Below are 20,050 nucleotides of genomic sequence, written 5' to 3'. Positions count from 1 at the left end.
GGGCAGGACCAGTTTCCAGCCGAGAGGATAGCTGCGGATTTTGGGATCTTTTGCGTTTTTTTGGTTTGTCAAAGGTCTGAGTAGAAGGTCGAAAAACTATAGATTTTTTTCTATTATTATTGATAGTTGTACAGATTCCGCTCCCGAAAAACTTTTTGTATGTTTTTTTCTCTTCATATTTTATCACAGTTTCAAGGGCTTGGAACAGATACCAAGACATGTGCCATGAGGATAGCTGGAGAGGAACGTAGAAGGACATTACCTCACAGGTAGGATCAGTATGGCCAGACCCTTACAAAAAGACCTCCAGTGGGCTTCCCGTGACCAAACTGTCTATACAGGATCCATAAGGGCAGCACGAGGGCCCGACCTGTCCTACTAGGACCTGACCTGTTCTACTAGGACCTGACCTGCTCTACTAGGACCTGACCTGTTCTACTAGGACCTGACCTGCTCTACTAGGACCTGACCTGTATGACTAGGACCTCACCTGTTCTACTAGGACCTGACCTGTTGTACTAGGATCTGACCTGTTGTACTAGGACCTGACCTGTCCTACTAGGACCTGACCTGTTCTACTAGGACCCGACCTGTTCTACTGGGACCCGACCTGTTCTACTAGGACCCGACCTGTTCTACTAGGACCTGACCTGTCCTACTAGGACCTGACCTGTCCTACTAGGACCTGACCTGTTCTACTAGGACTTGTCCTGTTCTACTAGGACTTGACCTGTTCTACTAGGACCTGACCTGTTCTACTACGACCTGACCTGTTCTACTACGACCTGACCTGTCCTACTAGGATCTGACCTGTTCTACTACGACCTGACCTGTCCTACTAGGACATGACCTGTCCTACTAGGACCTGACCTGTTCTACTACGACCTGACCTGTCCTACTAGGACTTGACCTGTTCTATTAGGACCTGACCTGTTCTACTAGGACTTGTCCTGTTCTACTAGGACTTGACCTGTTCTACTAGGACCTGACCTGTTCTACTAGGACCTGACCCGTTCTACTACGACCTGACCTGTCCTACTAGGACCTGACCTGTCCTACTAGGACCTGACCTGTTCTACTACGACCTGACCTGTTCTACTAGGACCTGACCTGCTCTACTAGGACCTGACCTGTTCTACTAGGACCTGACCTGTTCTACTAGGACCTGTCCACTATGCAGCTCTATTGGTCTTTTCTAGAGCTAGTGCTGTGAACCCCGTTTCCTCCGGGGGAGGACTATGCCCGATCCCATGAGGTGTATCGGCATTTCTTAGTTGATGAAGGTATTGATGACAGTGACTGACCCCCAGACCTAAATCCAATGAAGAACCTCTGGGACATTACATTTCAGTTCATCTGAAGCCACTAAGTGGTACCACGGACTGACCAGGTGCTCACTGATGCCCTGATTCAGGTTAAAGGGGTACTCTGTCCCTAGACATCTTATCCCCTATCCAAAGAATAGGGGATAAGATGTCTGATAGAGGGGGTCCCACTCCTGGGATCCCTGCGATCTCTGTGCAGTACCCGATAATCCTTTAGAATGCTTGGAGCATGCGGCGGGGGGTGTGACGTCACTGCAACGCCCCTTCTGACGTTACGCCATGCCCCCTCATTGCAAGTCTATGGGAGGGGGCGTGGCAGCCACCACGCCCCCTCCTATAGACTTGCATTGAGTGGGTGTGGCAGTGACGTCACGACCCCCGCCGCCTGCTCCAGGCATTCGGAGCAAAATGTTCCGAATGCTGGGGCATTGGAGTACTCCTTTAAAAATAGTGTTGAGCACGAATATTCGTAATGCAAAATTTTTATCGCGAATATCGGCGCTTATATTTAGAATATAGTGCTATATATTCGTAATTTTTCTTTTGTTTTTATGCAAATTTTTCATACGAATTATTGTTTTTCTTTTCACATGCAAATTTTTTTTCACATTTTTATGCGAATTTTCCATGCAAATTTTCCCGAGGGAAAAAAAAGTGAATGAACATGAATATGCAAATTTCGCGAACATAGGACGAATAATTGTCAATATATTTGCGAAATATCGCGAATTCGAATATGGCCCCTGGTGCCAGAAGGTTAAACAGATTTGTAAATTACTTCTATTAAACAATCTTAATCCTTCCAGTACTTATCAGCTGCTGAATACTATAGAGGAAATTATTTTCTTTTTGGAACACAGAGCTCTCTGCTGACATCATGAGCACAGTGCTCTCTGCTGACACCTCTGTCCATTTTAGGAACTGTCCAGAGCAGCATATGTTTGCTATGGGGATTTTTTTCCTACTCTGGACAGTTCCTGAAATGGACAGAGCTGTCAGCAGAGAGCACTGTGCCCATGATTCAGCAGAGAGCTCTGTGTTCCAAAAAGAAAATAATTTCCTCTGTAGTATTCAGCAGCTAATAAGTACTGGAAAGATTAAGATTTTTTAATAGAAGTAATTTACAAATCTGTTTAACTTTCTGGCATCAGTTGATTTTAAAACAAAGTTTTCCACCGGAGTACCCCTTTAATCCTCCATATGCATTGAATCTGCCAATTGTTCTTTGAGTGATTTCCCTTCATTCTTCATCTTTTGAGAAGTAAAACGAGAACAGAAAAGGGAGAGATATAATAAAGGCAGAAGTCTGACGCCAAATTACTCAAAAAACGGAAGACCGTGACTAAGTGATGTCATAGCAACGAGAGGAGACATGCGCCATTTTACATATGATTGTGCGTTTATCTTATACATAAAGGGAAGTGGTGGTTTTCCTCTTCATTTCTTCCCTTTTTTTGCATTTCTTGACATAGACTCGTTTTTTTCTTACTTTATTAAAAAAAAAATTCTCGCACTATTACTGATTGTCGTGTGTTTCAGAATCAGCCTCTGTATGGGCCATTTTAATATTTTTAACCACACTTACGTCAGTCGTTTTAATACACCCCCACATTACGACAGTCGTAGGTGGGGATTTTGACTGGGGCGGTACACCTGTCAAACCGTAATGCAGGTGTCCTAATGCGAGCTCTGGGTGGACAGAAGCCTCCCGGGGATTAGGGTGCATTCACGCTACGTTACCGTTCCCGTATACGTTTTCAATGTGAAAACCGTACGGAACCGTATTGAAAACCGCATGCATTGACTCTCCATTGAAAACCGTACGCCAAAAGATGCATCAGGTTGAGTCCGTTTTGCATCCCGTAGGGTTTTGTCAGTTTTTTTTCCCGAACCCAAAACTGTAGTCTACCACGGTTTTTGGTCCGGGTGATAAATTGTATTAAACCGTGTACGTTTTTTTTTTTAACATGGGAATCAATGGAAACCGTGCAGAGCCGTATGTGCGTACGGTTCCATCTGGTTTTCACCATACAGTTTTTTGACTTTGCACAGTTGCTTTTCTTGGAATTTCAATCAAACAAGTGAAACTTTATTCAAAATGGAGTTAAAAGTTAAAAACATATACGTTTTTTTTCTTAAAAAACTGATGCAACCAGACATCATTTTTCAAACCGTATACGGGTTGAAATTTGTACACACGTTTTGATATAGTTTAGTCAGGTTTTGAGAAATCCGTTTTTCATCAAAAACCTGATACGGGAACTGTACTGCAAAAACGTGGTGTGAATGCAGCCTTAGAAGGGCTATATGTCTACTGCTCAGCATCAGCTGTGCTCCTGGCTCTGTAGCTCAGCATCAGCTGTGCTCCTGGCTCTGTAGCCGCAGGCAGGGCTGGCTCTGCCTCTAGGCAAAATAGGCAGCCGCCTAGAGCACCCTCTTGATGGGGGCTACGCTCGGTCCCCTGCAATAAACTTAGCCAGCATTCGAAGCACCTGCCCATCAAGCAAAACCCCACCCGTACTATAATAATCAGCATTTGTCAGCCTGCTGGAGAGCACAGCGTCCATGTCCTGAGCAGGAGAGGTTTGCTATGGGGATTTACTCCTGCTCTGGACAGTTCCTGACATGGACAGAGGTGTCAGCAGAGAGCACTGTGGTCAGACTGGAAAGAACTACACAACTTCCTTTGGAGCATACAGCAGCTGATAAGTACTGGAAGGATTAAGATTTTTTAATAGACCTAATTTACAAATCTGTTTAAAGGGGTACTCCGCACCTCTAGACATCTTATCCCCTAACCAAAGGATAGGGGATAAGATGTCAGATCGCAGGGGTCCCACTGCTGGGGACCCCCGGGATCTCGGCTGCAGCACCCACCTGTACGGCTTCCGGCAACGCTGGAGGATTCGGATCCCGACCACAATGGCGGAAGAGCGTGACGTCATGACTCCACCCCGTGTGACGTCACGTCCCGCCCCCTCAATGCAAGTCTATGTGAGGGGGCGTGACGGACCTCCCATAGACTTGCATTGAGGGGGCAGGGCGTGATGTCACACCGGGTGAAGTCATGACGTCACGCTCTGCCGCCATTGTGGTCGGCATCCGAAGCCTCCAGCATTGCCGGAAGCCATACAGGTGGGTGCTGCAGCCGAGATCCCGGGGGTCCCCAGCAGCGGGACCCCCGCGATCTGACATCTTATCCCCTATCCTTTGAATATGGGATAATATGTCTAGGGGTGCGGAGTACCCCTTTAACTTTCTGACACCAATTTCCACTGGAGTACCCCTTTAATGAAAGGATCCCAATACATGAACTCCTGCCAGTAGGGGGTGCTCAATAAATCCATCAATACATCCAATAGAATTCAAGAATGGCACTTACCCGTCTGGCGAGTCGCCAGACGGGTGAGTGCCATTCTTGAATTCTATTCTATTGGAAATGTAGCGTGCCGCCAGGTGTGCCGTTATGTGCCGCCAAATGGCAGCGTAATGGCGCACTCTACAGTTAGCTAGAGTTCAAATTTTGGAAACTGTTCAGAATACGTGCATCATATTAACCCAAAACACCCCAGTGGATGAATGTCCCTCCATTATGTTCTCTGTCCAGACGTGGCCACGATACGAGCTCCACCGCAGCGAACTGATCCGCACACGCAACAGAGATATAGACGCAACCGGTCCGAAGAATCTACGATCTCTGTAAAAATATCAAACAAAATAAGTGAAACTCCAAATTTGAGCAAATTTCTCAATCCATCTATTTCGTATATAGGAAGAGAAGATCCGGGGGGGGGGGGGGGGGGGTAACAGCTTCTGCGCAAAATTTTTGCAACAACAACTTCTCCTTCTAACGTACCGTAAAATGTATATAAAATATACAAAAAGACCTGATGCACAACCACATGGTATAACTCCATCTATTGTTTCTCAGCATAACTTCAGACATTATGATTAAAGGGGTACTCCCGTGGAAAACATTTTTATTTTATTTTTATCAACCGGTGCCAGAAAGTTAAACAGATTTGTAAATTACTTCTATTAAAAAATCTTAATCCTTCCAGTACTTATTAGCTTCTGAATACTACAGAGTAAATTGTTTTCTTTTTGGAACACAGAGCTCTCTGCTGACATCACGAGCACAGTGCTCTCTGCTGACCTCTGCTGTCCATTTTAGGAACTGTCCAGAGTAGGAGAAAATTCCCATGGCAAACATATGCTGCTGTGGACAGTTCCTAAAAGGGACAGAGGTGTCAGCAGAGAGCACTGTGCTCGTGATATTAGCAGAGAGCTCTGTGTTCCAAAAAGAAAACCATTTCCTCTGTAGTATTCAGCAACTAATAAGTACTGGAAGGATTAAGATTTTTTTTAATAGAAGTAATTTACAAATCTGTTTAACTTTCTGGCACCAGTTGATTTAAATAAAAAAAAAAGTTTTCCACAGGAGTACCCCTTTAAACTGTATAGAACCATTTGCCACTTCATGGCCGCCTGAATTAAGTGGGTCCCTAACATTAAAGGGGTACTCTGCCCCTAGACATCTTATCCCCCGTGATCACCCCGCTGCACTCGGTGTCATGCCCCTTCCCATAGACTTGCATTGAGGGGGCATGGCCATGACGTCACAAGCGGGGAGTGACCGTGAGGATAAGATGTCTGATCACAGGGTTCCCGCCACTTCGGCACCCCAGACATCCGGTGCACGGAGTGAAATGCCTGATGACTGGTGATGCGAGGCGGAGGCTCGTGACGTCACGTTCACTCCCCGCTCGTGTCGTCATGGCCACGCCCCCTCAATGCAAGTCTATGGGAAGTCCCATACACTTGCATTGAGGGGGTCGTGGCCGTGACATCACAGCATTCGTCTAGAGCGTTGGGTTCAGCATTGAGTTCAGCGCCAGAGGCTCGTGACGTCACGACCACGCCCCTTCAATGCAATTGTATGGGGAGGGGGCGTGATGGCCGTCATGCCCCTTCCTATAGATTTGCGTTGAGGGAGCGTGGCCATGACGTCACGAGCGGGGAGTGACTGTGATGTCACAAGCCTCCGCCTCGCCTCGCATCACCAGTCATCCGGCATTTCGCTCCATGCACCGGATGTCTGGGGTGCCGCAGTGGCTCCTTTGGATAGGGGATAAGATGTCTAGGGGCGGAGTACCCCTTTAATGTGGGGCTGTGGTGGCATGGCCCAGAGCCAAGGGCTAGGTCTGCTTTAGTGGGGTTGTCAGACCACTGGGCCGCTCCTCCCAGGGGCACTTGTGTTGCGGCGGTGGTGGTCGCCACCCAGTGATATGCTGTATAAGTTGGGCACCCAGATGGCCATGAAGTGGTAAATGGGCAGTTTTATGAAAATGTCTACACCGACCTGGAGTTAATGGTTGACATTGTGTGGTGTCCCAGTACAGGTACATTGTGTTAAGGTATTTTAGGCCCTGTCAGATTGAGACACATTTCTAATGTGTATTTGCACTGTTATAACTTAGCAATCCATTATTAGGTGTCTGTAGCTTTAAGTATGTTACCTAGCAACCTCATGCTTAGTCAGGGTATGTGAGAGTGGAGGACTGAGGGCTAGACTAAACTTTTGTGTAAGGTGTTATATTATGTTATTACTTGTATGTAACTTTATTGTAAATCCTAAAGGGGATACAGACAACTCTATGATCCATAGCTGCCTGGCCAATGGGCTTTAGTTTAGCCTTCCCTTATAAAGGGTGGCACTTCCTGTAAGTAAGAGAATAGGAGAGTAGAGGTGTGGAGGAGTAAAGCAATTCATTCAGTTCAGAGTACAGAGTGGAGGTCCGAGCAAGTTCAGAGGAGGTGAAGCTCCGGAGTAGCAGAGAGAATCCGCAGAGGAGTGAGAGCAAAGATGAGAGGGAGATGAGAAAAGCATGAAGTAACCCCAACTAATATCCAGCCTTTACTTCAGCCTTGATCAGAGGATTCCTAAAGGACAATTCATTATCCTCTGTCAGTCAGAGTACAGAGTGGAGGAATATCCAGCCTTTACTTCAGCCTTGATCAGAGGATTCCTAAAGGACAATTCATTATCTTCTGTCAGTCAGAGTACAGAGTGGAGGAATATCCAGCCTTTACTTCAGCCTTAATCAGAGGATTCCTAAAGGACAATTCATTATCCTCTGTCAGTCAGAGTACAGAGTGGAGGAATATCCAGCCTTTACTTCAGCCTTGATCAGAGGATTCCTAAAGGACAATTCATTATCCTCTGTCAGTCAGAGTACAGAGTGGAGGAATATCCAGCCTTTACTTCAGCCTTGATCAGAGGATTCCTAAAGGACAATTATCTTCCGGCAAAAAGCCACAAATCTACCGACACTTCAGCAAGTGACTTTAATCTCAAGCCTAATATAGCGCAGACCTAAAACTTCTAGTCCGGCCGTAAGAGCCAAGTATATATGTAATATCAAGTCCAGGCACTGCAAGCTGTGTGGTCCTCTAGAGACTGTCTGTTAACCCTTTGGGAGACTTTGGTGGAGCGCTGTGGAGATTGTACCACCTATCTTCAAGTTAGTAAAGCCTCCGTGATACTACAACCTAGTGTGGAGTCAATTCTTTCCTTACTAGCCTGTGGGGAGACGGAGTTCCCCGGACCTGTAGTACCCCAGGAGAAACCAAGACTACAGTGGTGTCACGTGACATTAAGGGTTAATACCATCCGACCCTGGGTTCATAACCCCCCCAAGAACCAAGTAGCTAACCCCAGCGTAGTGGCGGTCGCAGGTTTCACTCGTGGTTACCACAATTGTACAGACAGATCAATATATAACGTGCGGCCGGGTCTTTCTTTACAACTTTGTAGTAACTTCTGCTTCCTGAACAACATCCTGTTTGTTAGTAAGATCTGACGTTCTGTCCATATGATGAGATAGTTGGAGATCTGAAGACCTGGTGTGAGGAGATGAGGGGCCTCTACATCCTTCTCCTGTCACTCTTACTCCTGGGTAAGTCCATCATTACCCTCTCCGGTGCCCACACTCTACCTTCACACTCTACCTTCACACTCTACCTTCCATTCATTTGTGCCTGTCCTGCTATCCACCATATTGTGATCTATATTCTGAATAAATTGGGTCTGTGGGACTGAACCCCCTGATCAGTGATTGCTATGTGAAAGTCCCAGCAGCTGAACCCCCCAATCGGTGATTGCTATGTGAAAGTCCCAGCAGCTGAACCCCCCCAATCAGTGATTGCTATGTGAAAGCCCCAGCAGCTGAACCCCCCCAATGAGTGATTGCTATATGAAAGCCCCAGCAGCTGAACCCCCCAATCAGTGATTGCTATGTGAAAGCCCCAGCAGCTGAACCCCCCAATCAGTGATTGCTATGTGAAAGCACCAGCAGCTGAACCCCCCAATCAGTGTGTGCTATGTAGAGGTCCCAGCAGCTGAACCCCCCAATCAGTGTGTGCTATGTGGAAAACACAGAAGCTGACCCCCCCAATCAGTGAGTGCTATGTGGAGGTCCCAGCAGCTGACCCCCCAATCAGTGTGTCACAGTGAGGGAAGCTGGGTAATCTGGTGAGGACTGATGACATCACAGTGAGGAGCAGGGTAATCTGGGGAGGACTGATGACATCACAGTGAGGGAGCAGGGTAATCTGGGGAGGACTGATGACATCACAGTGAGGGAGCAGGGTAATCTGGGGAGGACTGATGACATCACAGTGAGGGAGCAGGGTAATCTGGGGAGGATTGATGACATCACAGTGAGGGAGCAGGGTATTCTGGGGAGGACTGATGACATCACAGTGAGGGAGCAGGGTAATCTGGGGAGGACTGATGACATCACAGTGAGGGAGCAGGGTAATCTGGGGAGGACTGATGACATCACAGTGAGGGAGCAGGGTAATCTGGGGAGGACTGATGACATCACAGTGAGGGAGCAGAGTAATCTGGGGAGGACTGATGACATCACAGTGAGGACGCAGGGTAATCTGGAGAGGATTGATGACATCACAGTGAGGGAGCAGGGTAATCTGGGGAGGACTGATGACATCACAGTGAGGGAGCAGGGTAATCTGGGGAGGACTGATGACATCACAGTGAGGGAGCAGGGTAATCTGGGGAGGACTGATGACTTCACAGTGAGGAAGCAGGGTAATCTGGGGAGGACTGATGACATCACAGTGAGGGAGCAGGGTAATCTGGGGAGGATTGATGACTTCACAGTGAGGGAGCAGGGTAATCTGGGGAGGACTGATGACATCACAGTGAGGGAGCAGGGTAATCTGGGGAAGATTGATGACATCACAGTGAGGGAGCAGGGTAATCTGGGGAGGACTGATGACATCACAGTGAGGGGAGCAGGGTAATCTGGGGAGGATTGATGACATCACAGTGAGGGAGCAGGGTATTCTGGGGAGGACTGATGACATCACAGTGAGGAAGCAGGGTAATCTGGAGAGGACTGATGACATCACAGTAAGGGGAGAAGGGTAATCTGGGGAAGATTGATGACATCACAATGAGGGAGCCGGGTAATCTGGGGAGGATTGATGACATCACAGTGAGGGAGCAGGGTAATCTGGGGAGGACTGATGACATCACAGTGAGGGAGCAGGGTAATCTGGGGAGGATTGATGACATCACAGTGAGGGAGCAGGGTAATCTGGGGAGGACTGATGATATCACAGTGAGGGGAGCAGGGTAATCTGGGGAGGACTGATGACATCACAGTGAGGGAGCAGGGTAATCTGGGGAGGACTGATGACATCACAGTGAGGGAGCAGGGTAATCTGGGGAGGACTGATGATATCACAGTGAGGGAGCAGGGTAATCTGGGGAGGACTGATGACATCACAGTGAGGGAGCAGAGTAATCTGGGGAGGACTGATGACATCACAGTGAGGGAGCAGGGTAATCTGGGGAGGACTGATGACATCACAGTAAGGGGAGAAGGGTAATCTGGGGAAGATTGATGACATCACAGTGAGGGAGCAGGGTAATCTGGGGAGGATTGATGACATCACAGTGAGGGAGCAGGGTAATCTGGGGAGGACTGATGATATCACAGTGAGGGGAGCAGGGTAATCTGGGGAGGACTGATGACATCACAGTGAGGGAGCAGGGTAATCTGGGGAAGATTGATGACATCACAGTGAGGGAGCAGGGTAATCTGGGGAGGACTGATGACATCACAGTGAGGGAGCAGGGTAATCTGGGGAGGACTGATGACATCACAGTGAGGGAGCAGGGTAATCTGGGGAGGACTGATGACATCACAGTGAGGGAGCAGGGTAATCTGGGGAGGATTGATGACATCACAGTGAGGGAGCAGGGTATTCTGGGGAGGACTGATGACATCACAGTGAGGGAGCAGGGTAATCTGGGGAGGACTGATGACATCACAGTGAGGGAGCAGGGTAATCTGGGGAGGACTGATGACATCACAGTGAGGGAGCAGGGTAATCTGGGGAGGATTGATGACATCACAGTGAGGGAGCAGAGTATTCTGGGGAAGATTGATGACATCACAGTGAGGGAGCAGGGTAATCTGGGGAGGACTGATGACATCACAGTGAGGGAGCAGGGTAATCTGGGGAGGACTGATGACATCACAGTGAGGGAGCAGGGTAATCTGGGGAGGACTGATGACATCACAGTGAGGGAGCAGAGTAATCTGGGGAGGACTGATGACATCACAGTGAGGGAGCAGGGTAATCTGGGGAAGATTGATGACATCACAGTGAGGGAGCAGGGTAATCTGGGGAGGACTGATGACATCACAGTGAGGGGAGCAGGGTAATCTGGGGAGGATTGATGACATCACAGTGAGGGAGCAGGGTATTCTGGGGAGGACTGATGACATCACAGTGAGGAAGCAGGGTAATCTGGAGAGGACTGATGACATCACAGTAAGGGGAGAAGGGTAATCTGGGGAAGATTGATGACATCACAATGAGGGAGCCGGGTAATCTGGGGAGGATTGATGACATCACAGTGAGGGAGCAGGGTAATCTGGGGAGGACTGATGACATCACAGTGAGGGAGCAGGGTAATCTGGGGAGGATTGATGACATCACAGTGAGGGAGCAGGGTAATCTGGGGAGGACTGATGATATCACAGTGAGGGGAGCAGGGTAATCTGGGGAGGACTGATGACATCACAGTGAGGGAGCAGGGTAATCTGGGGAGGACTGATGACATCACAGTGAGGGAGCAGGGTAATCTGGGGAGGACTGATGATATCACAGTGAGGGAGCAGGGTAATCTGGGGAGGATTGATGACATCACAGTGAGGGAGCAGGGTAATCTGGGGAGGACTGATGACATCACAGTGAGGGAGCAGAGTAATCTGGGGAGGACTGATGACATCACAGTGAGGGAGCAGGGTAATCTGGGGAGGACTGATGACATCACAGTAAGGGGAGAAGGGTAATCTGGGGAAGATTAATGACATCACAGTGAGGGAGCAGGGTAATCTGGGGAGGATTGATGACATCACAGTGAGGGAGCAGGGTAATCTGGGGAGGACTGATGATATCACAGTGAGGGGAGCAGGGTAATCTGTGGAGGACTGATGACATCACAGTGAGGGAGCAGGGTAATCTGGGGAAGATTGATGACATCACAGTGAGGGAGCAGGGTAATCTGGGGAGGACTGATGACATCACAGTGAGGGAGCAGGGTAATCTGGGGAGGACTGATGACATCACAGTGAGGGAGCAGGGTAATCTGGGGAGGACTGATGACATCACAGTGAGGGAGCAGGGTAATCTGGGGAGGATTGATGACATCACAGTGAGGGAGCAGGGTATTCTGGGGAGGACTGATGACATCACAGTGAGGGAGCAGGGTAATCTGGGGAGGACTGATGACATCACAGTGAGGGAGCAGGGTAATCTGGGGAGGACTGATGACATCACAGTGAGGGAGCAGGGTAATCTGGGGAGGATTGATGACATCACAGTGAGGGAGCAGGGTATTCTGGGGAGGACTGATGACATCACAGTGAGGGAGCAGGGTAATCTGGGGAGGACTGATGACATCACAGTGAGGGAGCAGGGTAATCTGGGGAGGACTGATGACATCACAGTGAGGGAGCAGGGTAATCTGGGGAGGACTGATGACATCACAGTGAGGGAGCAGAGTAATCTGGGGAGGACTGATGACATCACAGTGAGGACGCAGGGTAATCTGGAGAGGATTGATGACATCACAGTGAGGGAGCAGGGTAATCTGGGGAGGACTGATGACATCACAGTGAGGGAGCAGGGTAATCTGGGGAGGACTGATGACATCACAGTGAGGGAGCAGGGTAATCTGGGGAGGACTGATGACTTCACAGTGAGGAAGCAGGGTAATCTGGGGAGGATTGATGACATCACAGTGAGGGAGCAGGGTAATCTGGGGAGGATTGATGACTTCACAGTGAGGGAGCAGGGTAATCTGGGGAGGACTGATGACATCACAGTGAGGGAGCAGGGTAATCTGGGGAAGATTGATGACATCACAGTGAGGGAGCAGGGTAATCTGGGGAGGACTGATGACATCACAGTGAGGGGAGCAGGGTAATCTGGGGAGGATTGATGACATCACAGTGAGGGAGCAGGGTATTCTGGGGAGGACTGATGACATCACAGTGAGGAAGCAGGGTAATCTGGAGAGGACTGATGACATCACAGTAAGGGGAGAAGGGTAATCTGGGGAAGATTGATGACATCACAATGAGGGAGCCGGGTAATCTGGGGAGGATTGATGACATCACAGTGAGGGAGCAGGGTAATCTGGGGAGGACTGATGACATCACAGTGAGGGAGCAGGGTAATCTGGGGAGGATTGATGACATCACAGTGAGGGAGCAGGGTAATCTGGGGAGGACTGATGATATCACAGTGAGGGGAGCAGGGTAATCTGGGGAGGACTGATGACATCACAGTGAGGGAGCAGGGTAATCTGGGGAGGACTGATGACATCACAGTGAGGGAGCAGGGTAATCTGGGGAGGACTGATGATATCACAGTGAGGGAGCAGGGTAATCTGGGGAGGATTGATGACATCACAGTGAGGGAGCAGGGTAATCTGGGGAGGACTGATGACATCACAGTGAGGGAGCAGAGTAATCTGGGGAGGACTGATGACATCACAGTGAGGGAGCAGGGTAATCTGGGGAGGACTGATGACATCACAGTAAGGGGAGAAGGGTAATCTGGGGAAGATTGATGACATCACAGTGAGGGAGCAGGGTAATCTGGGGAGGATTGATGACATCACAGTGAGGGAGCAGGGTAATCTGGGGAGGACTGATGATATCACAGTGAGGGAGCAGGGTAATCTGGGGAGGACTGATGATATCACAGTGAGGGAGCAGGGTAATCTGGGGAAGATTGATGACATCACAGTGAGGGAGCAGGGTAATCTGGGGAGGACTGATGACATCACAGTGAGGGAGCAGGGTAATCTGGGGAGGATTGATGATATCACAGTGAGGGAGCAGGGTAATCTGGGGAAGATTGATGACATCACAGTGAGGGGAGCAGGGTAATCTGGGGAGGACTGATGATATCACAGTGAGGGGAGCAGGGTAATCTGGAGAGGACTGATGACATCACAGTGAGGGAGCAGGGTAATCTGGGGAAGATTGATGACATCACAGTGAGGGGAGCAGGGTAATCTGGGGAGGACTGATGATATCACAGTGAGGGGAGCAGGGTAATCTGGAGAGGACTGATGACATCACAGTGAGGGAGCAGGGTAATCTGGGGAGGACTGATGATATCACAGTGAGGGGAGCAGGGTAATCTGGGGAGGACTGATGATATCACAGTGAGGGGAGCAGGGTAATCTGGAGAGGACTGATGATATCACAGTGAGGGAGCAGGGTAATCTGGGGAGGACTGATGACATCACAGTGAGGGAGCAGGGTAATCTGGGGAGGACTGATGACATCACAGTGAGGGAGCAGGGTAATCTGGGGAGGACTGATGACATCACAGTGAGGGAGCAGGGTAATCTGGGGAGGACTGATGACATCACAGTGAGGGAGCAGGGTAATCTGGAGAGAATTGATGACATCACAGTGAGGGAGCAGGGTAATCTGGGGAGGACTGATGATATCACAGTGAGGGGAGCAGGGTAATCTGGGGAGGACTGATGACATCACAGTGAGGGAGCAGGGTAATCTGGGGAAGATTGATGACATCACAGTGAGGGAGCAGGGTAATCTGGAGAGGACTGATGACATCACAGTAAGGGGAGAAGGGTAATCTGGAGAGGATTGATGACATCACAGTGAGGGAGCAGGGTAATCTGGAGAGGACTGATGACATCACAGTGAGGGAGCAGAATATTATCTAGACACCTACAATTACACAATGTATGAATAGTTGTCACGGTCCCTGGCATTCTGTCTCTATTCCCCTATTGAGGTGTATATGTTCTAAGGTTCTTGAAGCCTCATATCCACCATATATACCCATCTAGTCAGTGACAAACCTGGCCAGACCTCCCTCTGCAGAATCCTATAGTAATGCCCACCTACCTTCTTCACTGACGAGGTCTTGGCCTTCTAAGATGCTACAGTTTTACATTATTCATTATAGTTGCTGATTTTGGGCATATGATTTGGGCATATGATTTGGGCGTATGATTTGGGCGTATGATTTGGGCGTATGATTTTGGGCGTATGATTTGGGCGTATGATTTGGGCGTATGATTTGGGCGTATGATTTTGGGCATATGATTTTGGGCGTATGATTTGGGCGTATGATTTTGGGCGTATGATTTGGGCGTATGATTTTGGGCGTATGATTTTGGGCGTATGATTTTGGGCGTATGATTTGGGCGTATGATTTTGGGCGTATGATTTGGGCGTATGATTTTGGGCGTATGATTTTGGGCGTATGATTTTGGGCGTATGATTTTGGGCGTATGATTTGGGCGTATGATTTGGGCGTATGATTTGGGCATATGATTTGGGCATGCCCCTATTTTCAGGAAGCATTCTTTATGGCCCGTACACTTTACTTTAGAAGTGGCGGTCTTTAGTTAATGCCGTAACTCCATGTGAACAGTTGATTTTTGGGCACAGAGGCGGGCCAGATATTACCTTGGTCGAACTCTCTAAGGCTGGGTTCACACCACGTTTTCTTAAATACGGTTCCCGTATACGGTTTGGAGGAGGGGGGCGGGGCTTAATTGCGGCGCCCGCACTCAGCCGTATTCGGGAACCGTATTTAATGCAAGTCTATGAGCCGACCGGAGTGAACCGCAGCCTCCGGTCGGCTTCGTTTTCGGCTGTATGCGGCCGAAAACGAAGCCGACCGGAGGCTGCGGTTCGCTCCGGTCGGCTCATAGACTTGCATTAAATACGGTTCCCGAATACGGCTGAGTGCGGGCGCCGCAATTAAGCCCCGCCCCCCTCCTCCAAACCGTATACGGGAACCGTATTTAATAAAACGTGGTGTAAACCCAGCCTAAGACACCTACTGCCCAGTGTCACCCTAAAAACTCTACAAGCTTAAAGGGGTACTCCGCCCCTAGATACCTTATCCCCTATCCAAAGGATAGGGCATAAAATACCTGATCGTGGGGGTCCGGCCGTTGGGTCCTCCGTGATCTCCCTGCTGCACCTGGCATTCATTTAGAGCATTGGGTGCAGTGCCTGAGGCTCGTGACATCACGGCCACGCCCCCTGAATTCAAGTCTATGGGAGGAGGCGTGACGGCTGTCCCCCCCCTTCCCATAGACTTGCATTGAGGGGGCGTGGCCATGACGTCACGAGCCTCCGCCCTGCATCACTAGTCATCCGGATGTCTGGGGATCCTTTAGATAGGGGATAAGATGTCTAGTGGCAGAGTACCCCTTTAATACTCTAGGATGGGGGGGGGGGGTTGTTGGGGCCCCTCCTGTGATGTTTTGTTTAGTACTACAATGTGTCCTGCTTTATCTGATGGCCGATTCTATTACCCTTGGTCCTTTGTCTTATACCCCGAGGGTTGCAGGCCACTCTCCACTTGTTGGTTTTGTGCATTTTTGTGGGTATCATTACGTAGAAATACAACAACTTTGAACTAACCCTCAAAGTCTACCATTAGAGTGTTATATAGACACAGATCTCTGCTGACAGGAGAGAAGCATTTTTTTTGCCAAACATTTACACAGATGCTCTTATCTACAGGAATCTGTGCAGTGGACTCCATCAAGGGCAATAAAGAAAAAGATGATAAAGATGAAGGTAATGAATAAAATAATGATGATACAGACCAAGGGCGGACACAGACAGTAGAGGGCCCCTGTGCAAAGAATGTGTCTGCCCCCCCCCCCATATGCCATAGCTCATTTAGGCCCATCACATTAGGTAGCATAGATTCCTCACATTAGATAGCATAGATTCCCCACATTAGGTAGCATAGATTCCTCACATTATGTAGCATAGTTTCCCCACATTAGGTTGCATAGATTCCCCACATTAGGTAGCATAGATTCCCCACATTAGTTAGCATAGATTTCCTAAATTAGGTAGCATAGATTTCCTACAATAGGTAGCTTAGATTCCCCACATTAGGTAGCATAGATTCCCTAAATAAGGTTGCATAGTTTCCCCACATTAGGTAGCATAGATTCCCTAAATTAGGTAGCATAGTTTCCCCACATTAGGTAGCATAGTTTCCCCACATTAGGTAGCATATATTCCCCACATTAGGTAGCAAAGCTTCCCAACATAAGGTAGCATATATTCCCCACATAAGGTAGCATAGATTCCCCTCATAAGGTAGCATAGATTCCCCAAATTAGGTAGCATAATTTCCCCACATTAGGTAGCATAGATTTCCCACATTAGGTATCATAGATTCCCCACATTATGTAGCATAGATTCCCCATATTAGGTAGCACATATTCCCCACATTATGTAGCATAGTTTCCCCACATTAGGTAGCATAGACTCCCCACATGAGGTAGCATAGACTCCCCACATTAGGTAGCACAGATTCCCTAAATTAGGTAGCATAGTTTCTTCACATTATGTAGCATAGTTTCCCCACATTAGGTAGCATAGATTCCCCACATTAGGTAGCATAGATTCCCCACATTAGGCAGCATAGATTTCCCACATTAGGTAGCATAGATTTCCCACATTAGGTAGCATAGTTTTCCCACATTAGGTAGCATAGATTCCCCACATTAGGTAGCATAGTTTTCCCACATAAGGTAGCATAGATTCCCCACATAAGGTAGCATAGACTCCCCACATTAGGTAGCACCGATTCCCTAAATTAGGTAGCATAGTTCCCCCACATTAGGTAGCATAGTTTCCCCACATAAGGTAGCATAGACTCCCCACATTAGGTAGCACAGATTCCCCACATTAGGTAGCAGTTTCCCCACATTAGGTAGCATACATTGCCTTAATTAGATAGCATAGTTTCCCCACATTATGTAGCATAGTTTCCTCACATAAGGCAGTATAGATTCCCCACATAAGGTAGCATGGACTCCCCACATTAGGTAGCACAGATTCCCTAAATTAGGTAGCATTGTTTCCCCACATTTGGTAGCATAGCCCCCCCCCCCCCTCCAACACATAGACAGACGCACACATAGAAACACTTACCTGGCCTGCGAAGCGCTTCTCCTCTCCCCCGGCGGCCTGACGAGTGACGTCACTGATGTCCTCCTGCGCGGGTCCATGGAGGTACGTCACATCGCTCGTCAGACCCGTGTCGGCCGCTAGGTTCACTGTCTAAAGTGGCTTTAGAACAGTAAGCAGTGGCGGTGCAGCACCATTGCTCACGTGTGTGTCATGTGAGGGGTCCCTGTGTAGCTGAACCGGCTGCACAGGCGATATGTCCGCCTCTGGTACAGACCATTGGATTATTGGATTATCACTGTCACACTGCGGTGCTGAGGGCCTGCTAGAGGAAAACATCCTGACCCCCCCCCACCCATCATTACTAATAATAAGACTATTAATTTACATAGAATCACATACATTTTTACAAAGAACGTGGATTCAAGCTTTCTGGATAGGGAGTACCCCTTTAATTCAGACTCCAGACCAGAGGAACAAACAACAAATATTTTTACAGAGGTCAAAGCGATGAACCTCTCCATACGTTGGAAGTGTGTGATTTCAGCAGGACACCCTTCAATAGCAGGGAGCTCTGTCGATCAAAGGGAAATGTTTTATCTGGACTCCGGTGCTGGAGAACTTTTTTTCTTTGCCCGTTTTTATTGGGCGGAGGAGCTCAGCGTGAGGTAGAGCTGCAGAGGGGATGGATGCATTTACTCGCCTTATGGTGCGGTTTGTTAACACGAATGACTTGTATGAATGATATCAGAGATCGGTCCTTATCTCTTCTACAATAGATGGAAAAGAATCTAAGGAAAACTCCGGAGAAGGAAACAAGTCTCATAAAAAAGATAAGTGTGACAAGAAAAAAAGAGACCATCCCCATTGTAGGGATCCACCGGATAGAAGGTAATCAGCATCTGAGGTCAGTCCAAGGCTTTAATGTTATGTAGAAGCAGAGGAACTCCGACCCCATGAGGACTTGGTGGCCTGATCTCCTGTATACATAATGTATATGGTCACTGACTATTGTATCTACCAGATAATGAAAACATTCCACATGAGGGTGTCAGATTAATCAGAGCTCTACATGAGATAATACATGGTTATACACAGGATCATACACCGCTATATGTGACACATGATCATACACCGCTATATGTGACACATGATCATACACCGCTATATGGATCATACACTGTTATATGTGACACATGATCATACAACGCTATATGTGACACATGATCATACACCGCTATATGTTACACAGAATCATACACCGCTATATGTGACACATGATCATACACCGCTATATGTGACACATGATCATACACCGCTATATGTGACACATGATCATACACCGCTATATGTGACACATGATCATACACCGCTATATGTGACACATGATCATACACCGCTATATGTTACACAGGATCATACACCGCTATATATGACACATGATCATACACCGCTATATGGATCATACACTGTTATATGTGACACAGGATCATACACTGTTATATGTGACACAGGATCATACACTGTTATATGTGATACAGGATCATACACTGTTATATGTGACACAGGATCATACACTGTTATATGTGACACAGGATCATACACTGTTATATGTGATACAGGATCATACACTGTTATATGTGACACAGGATCATACACTGCTATATGTGATACAGGATCATACACTGTTATATGTGATACAGGATCATACACTGTTATATGTGATACAGGATCATACACTGTTATATGTGATACAGGATCATACACTGTTATATGTGACACAGGATCATACACTGTTATATGTGACAAATGATCATACACCGCTATATGTGACACATGATCATACACCGCTATATGTGACAAATGATCATACACCGCTATATGTGACACATGATCATACACCGCTATATGTGACACATGATCATACACCGCTATATGGATCATACACTGTTATATGTGACACAGGATCATACACCGCTATATGGATCATACACTGTTATATGTGACACAGGATCATACACTGTTTTATGTGACACAGGATCATACACTGTTATATGTGACACAGGATCATACACCGCTATATGTGACACATGATCATACACCGCTATATGTGACACATGATCATACACCGCTATATGTGACACAGGATCATACACCGCTATATGGATCATACACTGTTAT

At 47.9% G+C, this 20,050-nt stretch overlaps 1 protein-coding gene across 1 annotated transcript in view; it reads left to right on the top strand.

Moving 5' to 3' along the window:
* Positions 1–253: 253 nt before the first annotated feature.
* The window catches only part of LOC130312578 (uncharacterized), a 41,089-nt gene continuing 21,292 nt past the window's right edge, over positions 254–20,050 (top strand). Inside the window, exons 1-4 of the mRNA XM_056552585.1 lie at positions 254–269; positions 8,143–8,284; positions 16,460–16,516; positions 18,649–18,760. Of these exons, the coding sequence (XP_056408560.1) occupies positions 8,242–8,284; positions 16,460–16,516; positions 18,649–18,760 (212 nt within the window). The 5' untranslated portion in view covers positions 254–269; positions 8,143–8,241. The remainder of the gene's footprint in view (positions 270–8,142; positions 8,285–16,459; positions 16,517–18,648; positions 18,761–20,050) is intronic.

Source organism: Hyla sarda, chromosome 1, assembly GCF_029499605.1.
Source record: "Hyla sarda isolate aHylSar1 chromosome 1, aHylSar1.hap1, whole genome shotgun sequence".
NCBI classification, from domain to species: Eukaryota; Metazoa; Chordata; class Amphibia; order Anura; family Hylidae; genus Hyla; species Hyla sarda.
This window is presented reverse-complemented; position numbering and strand designations above follow the sequence as displayed.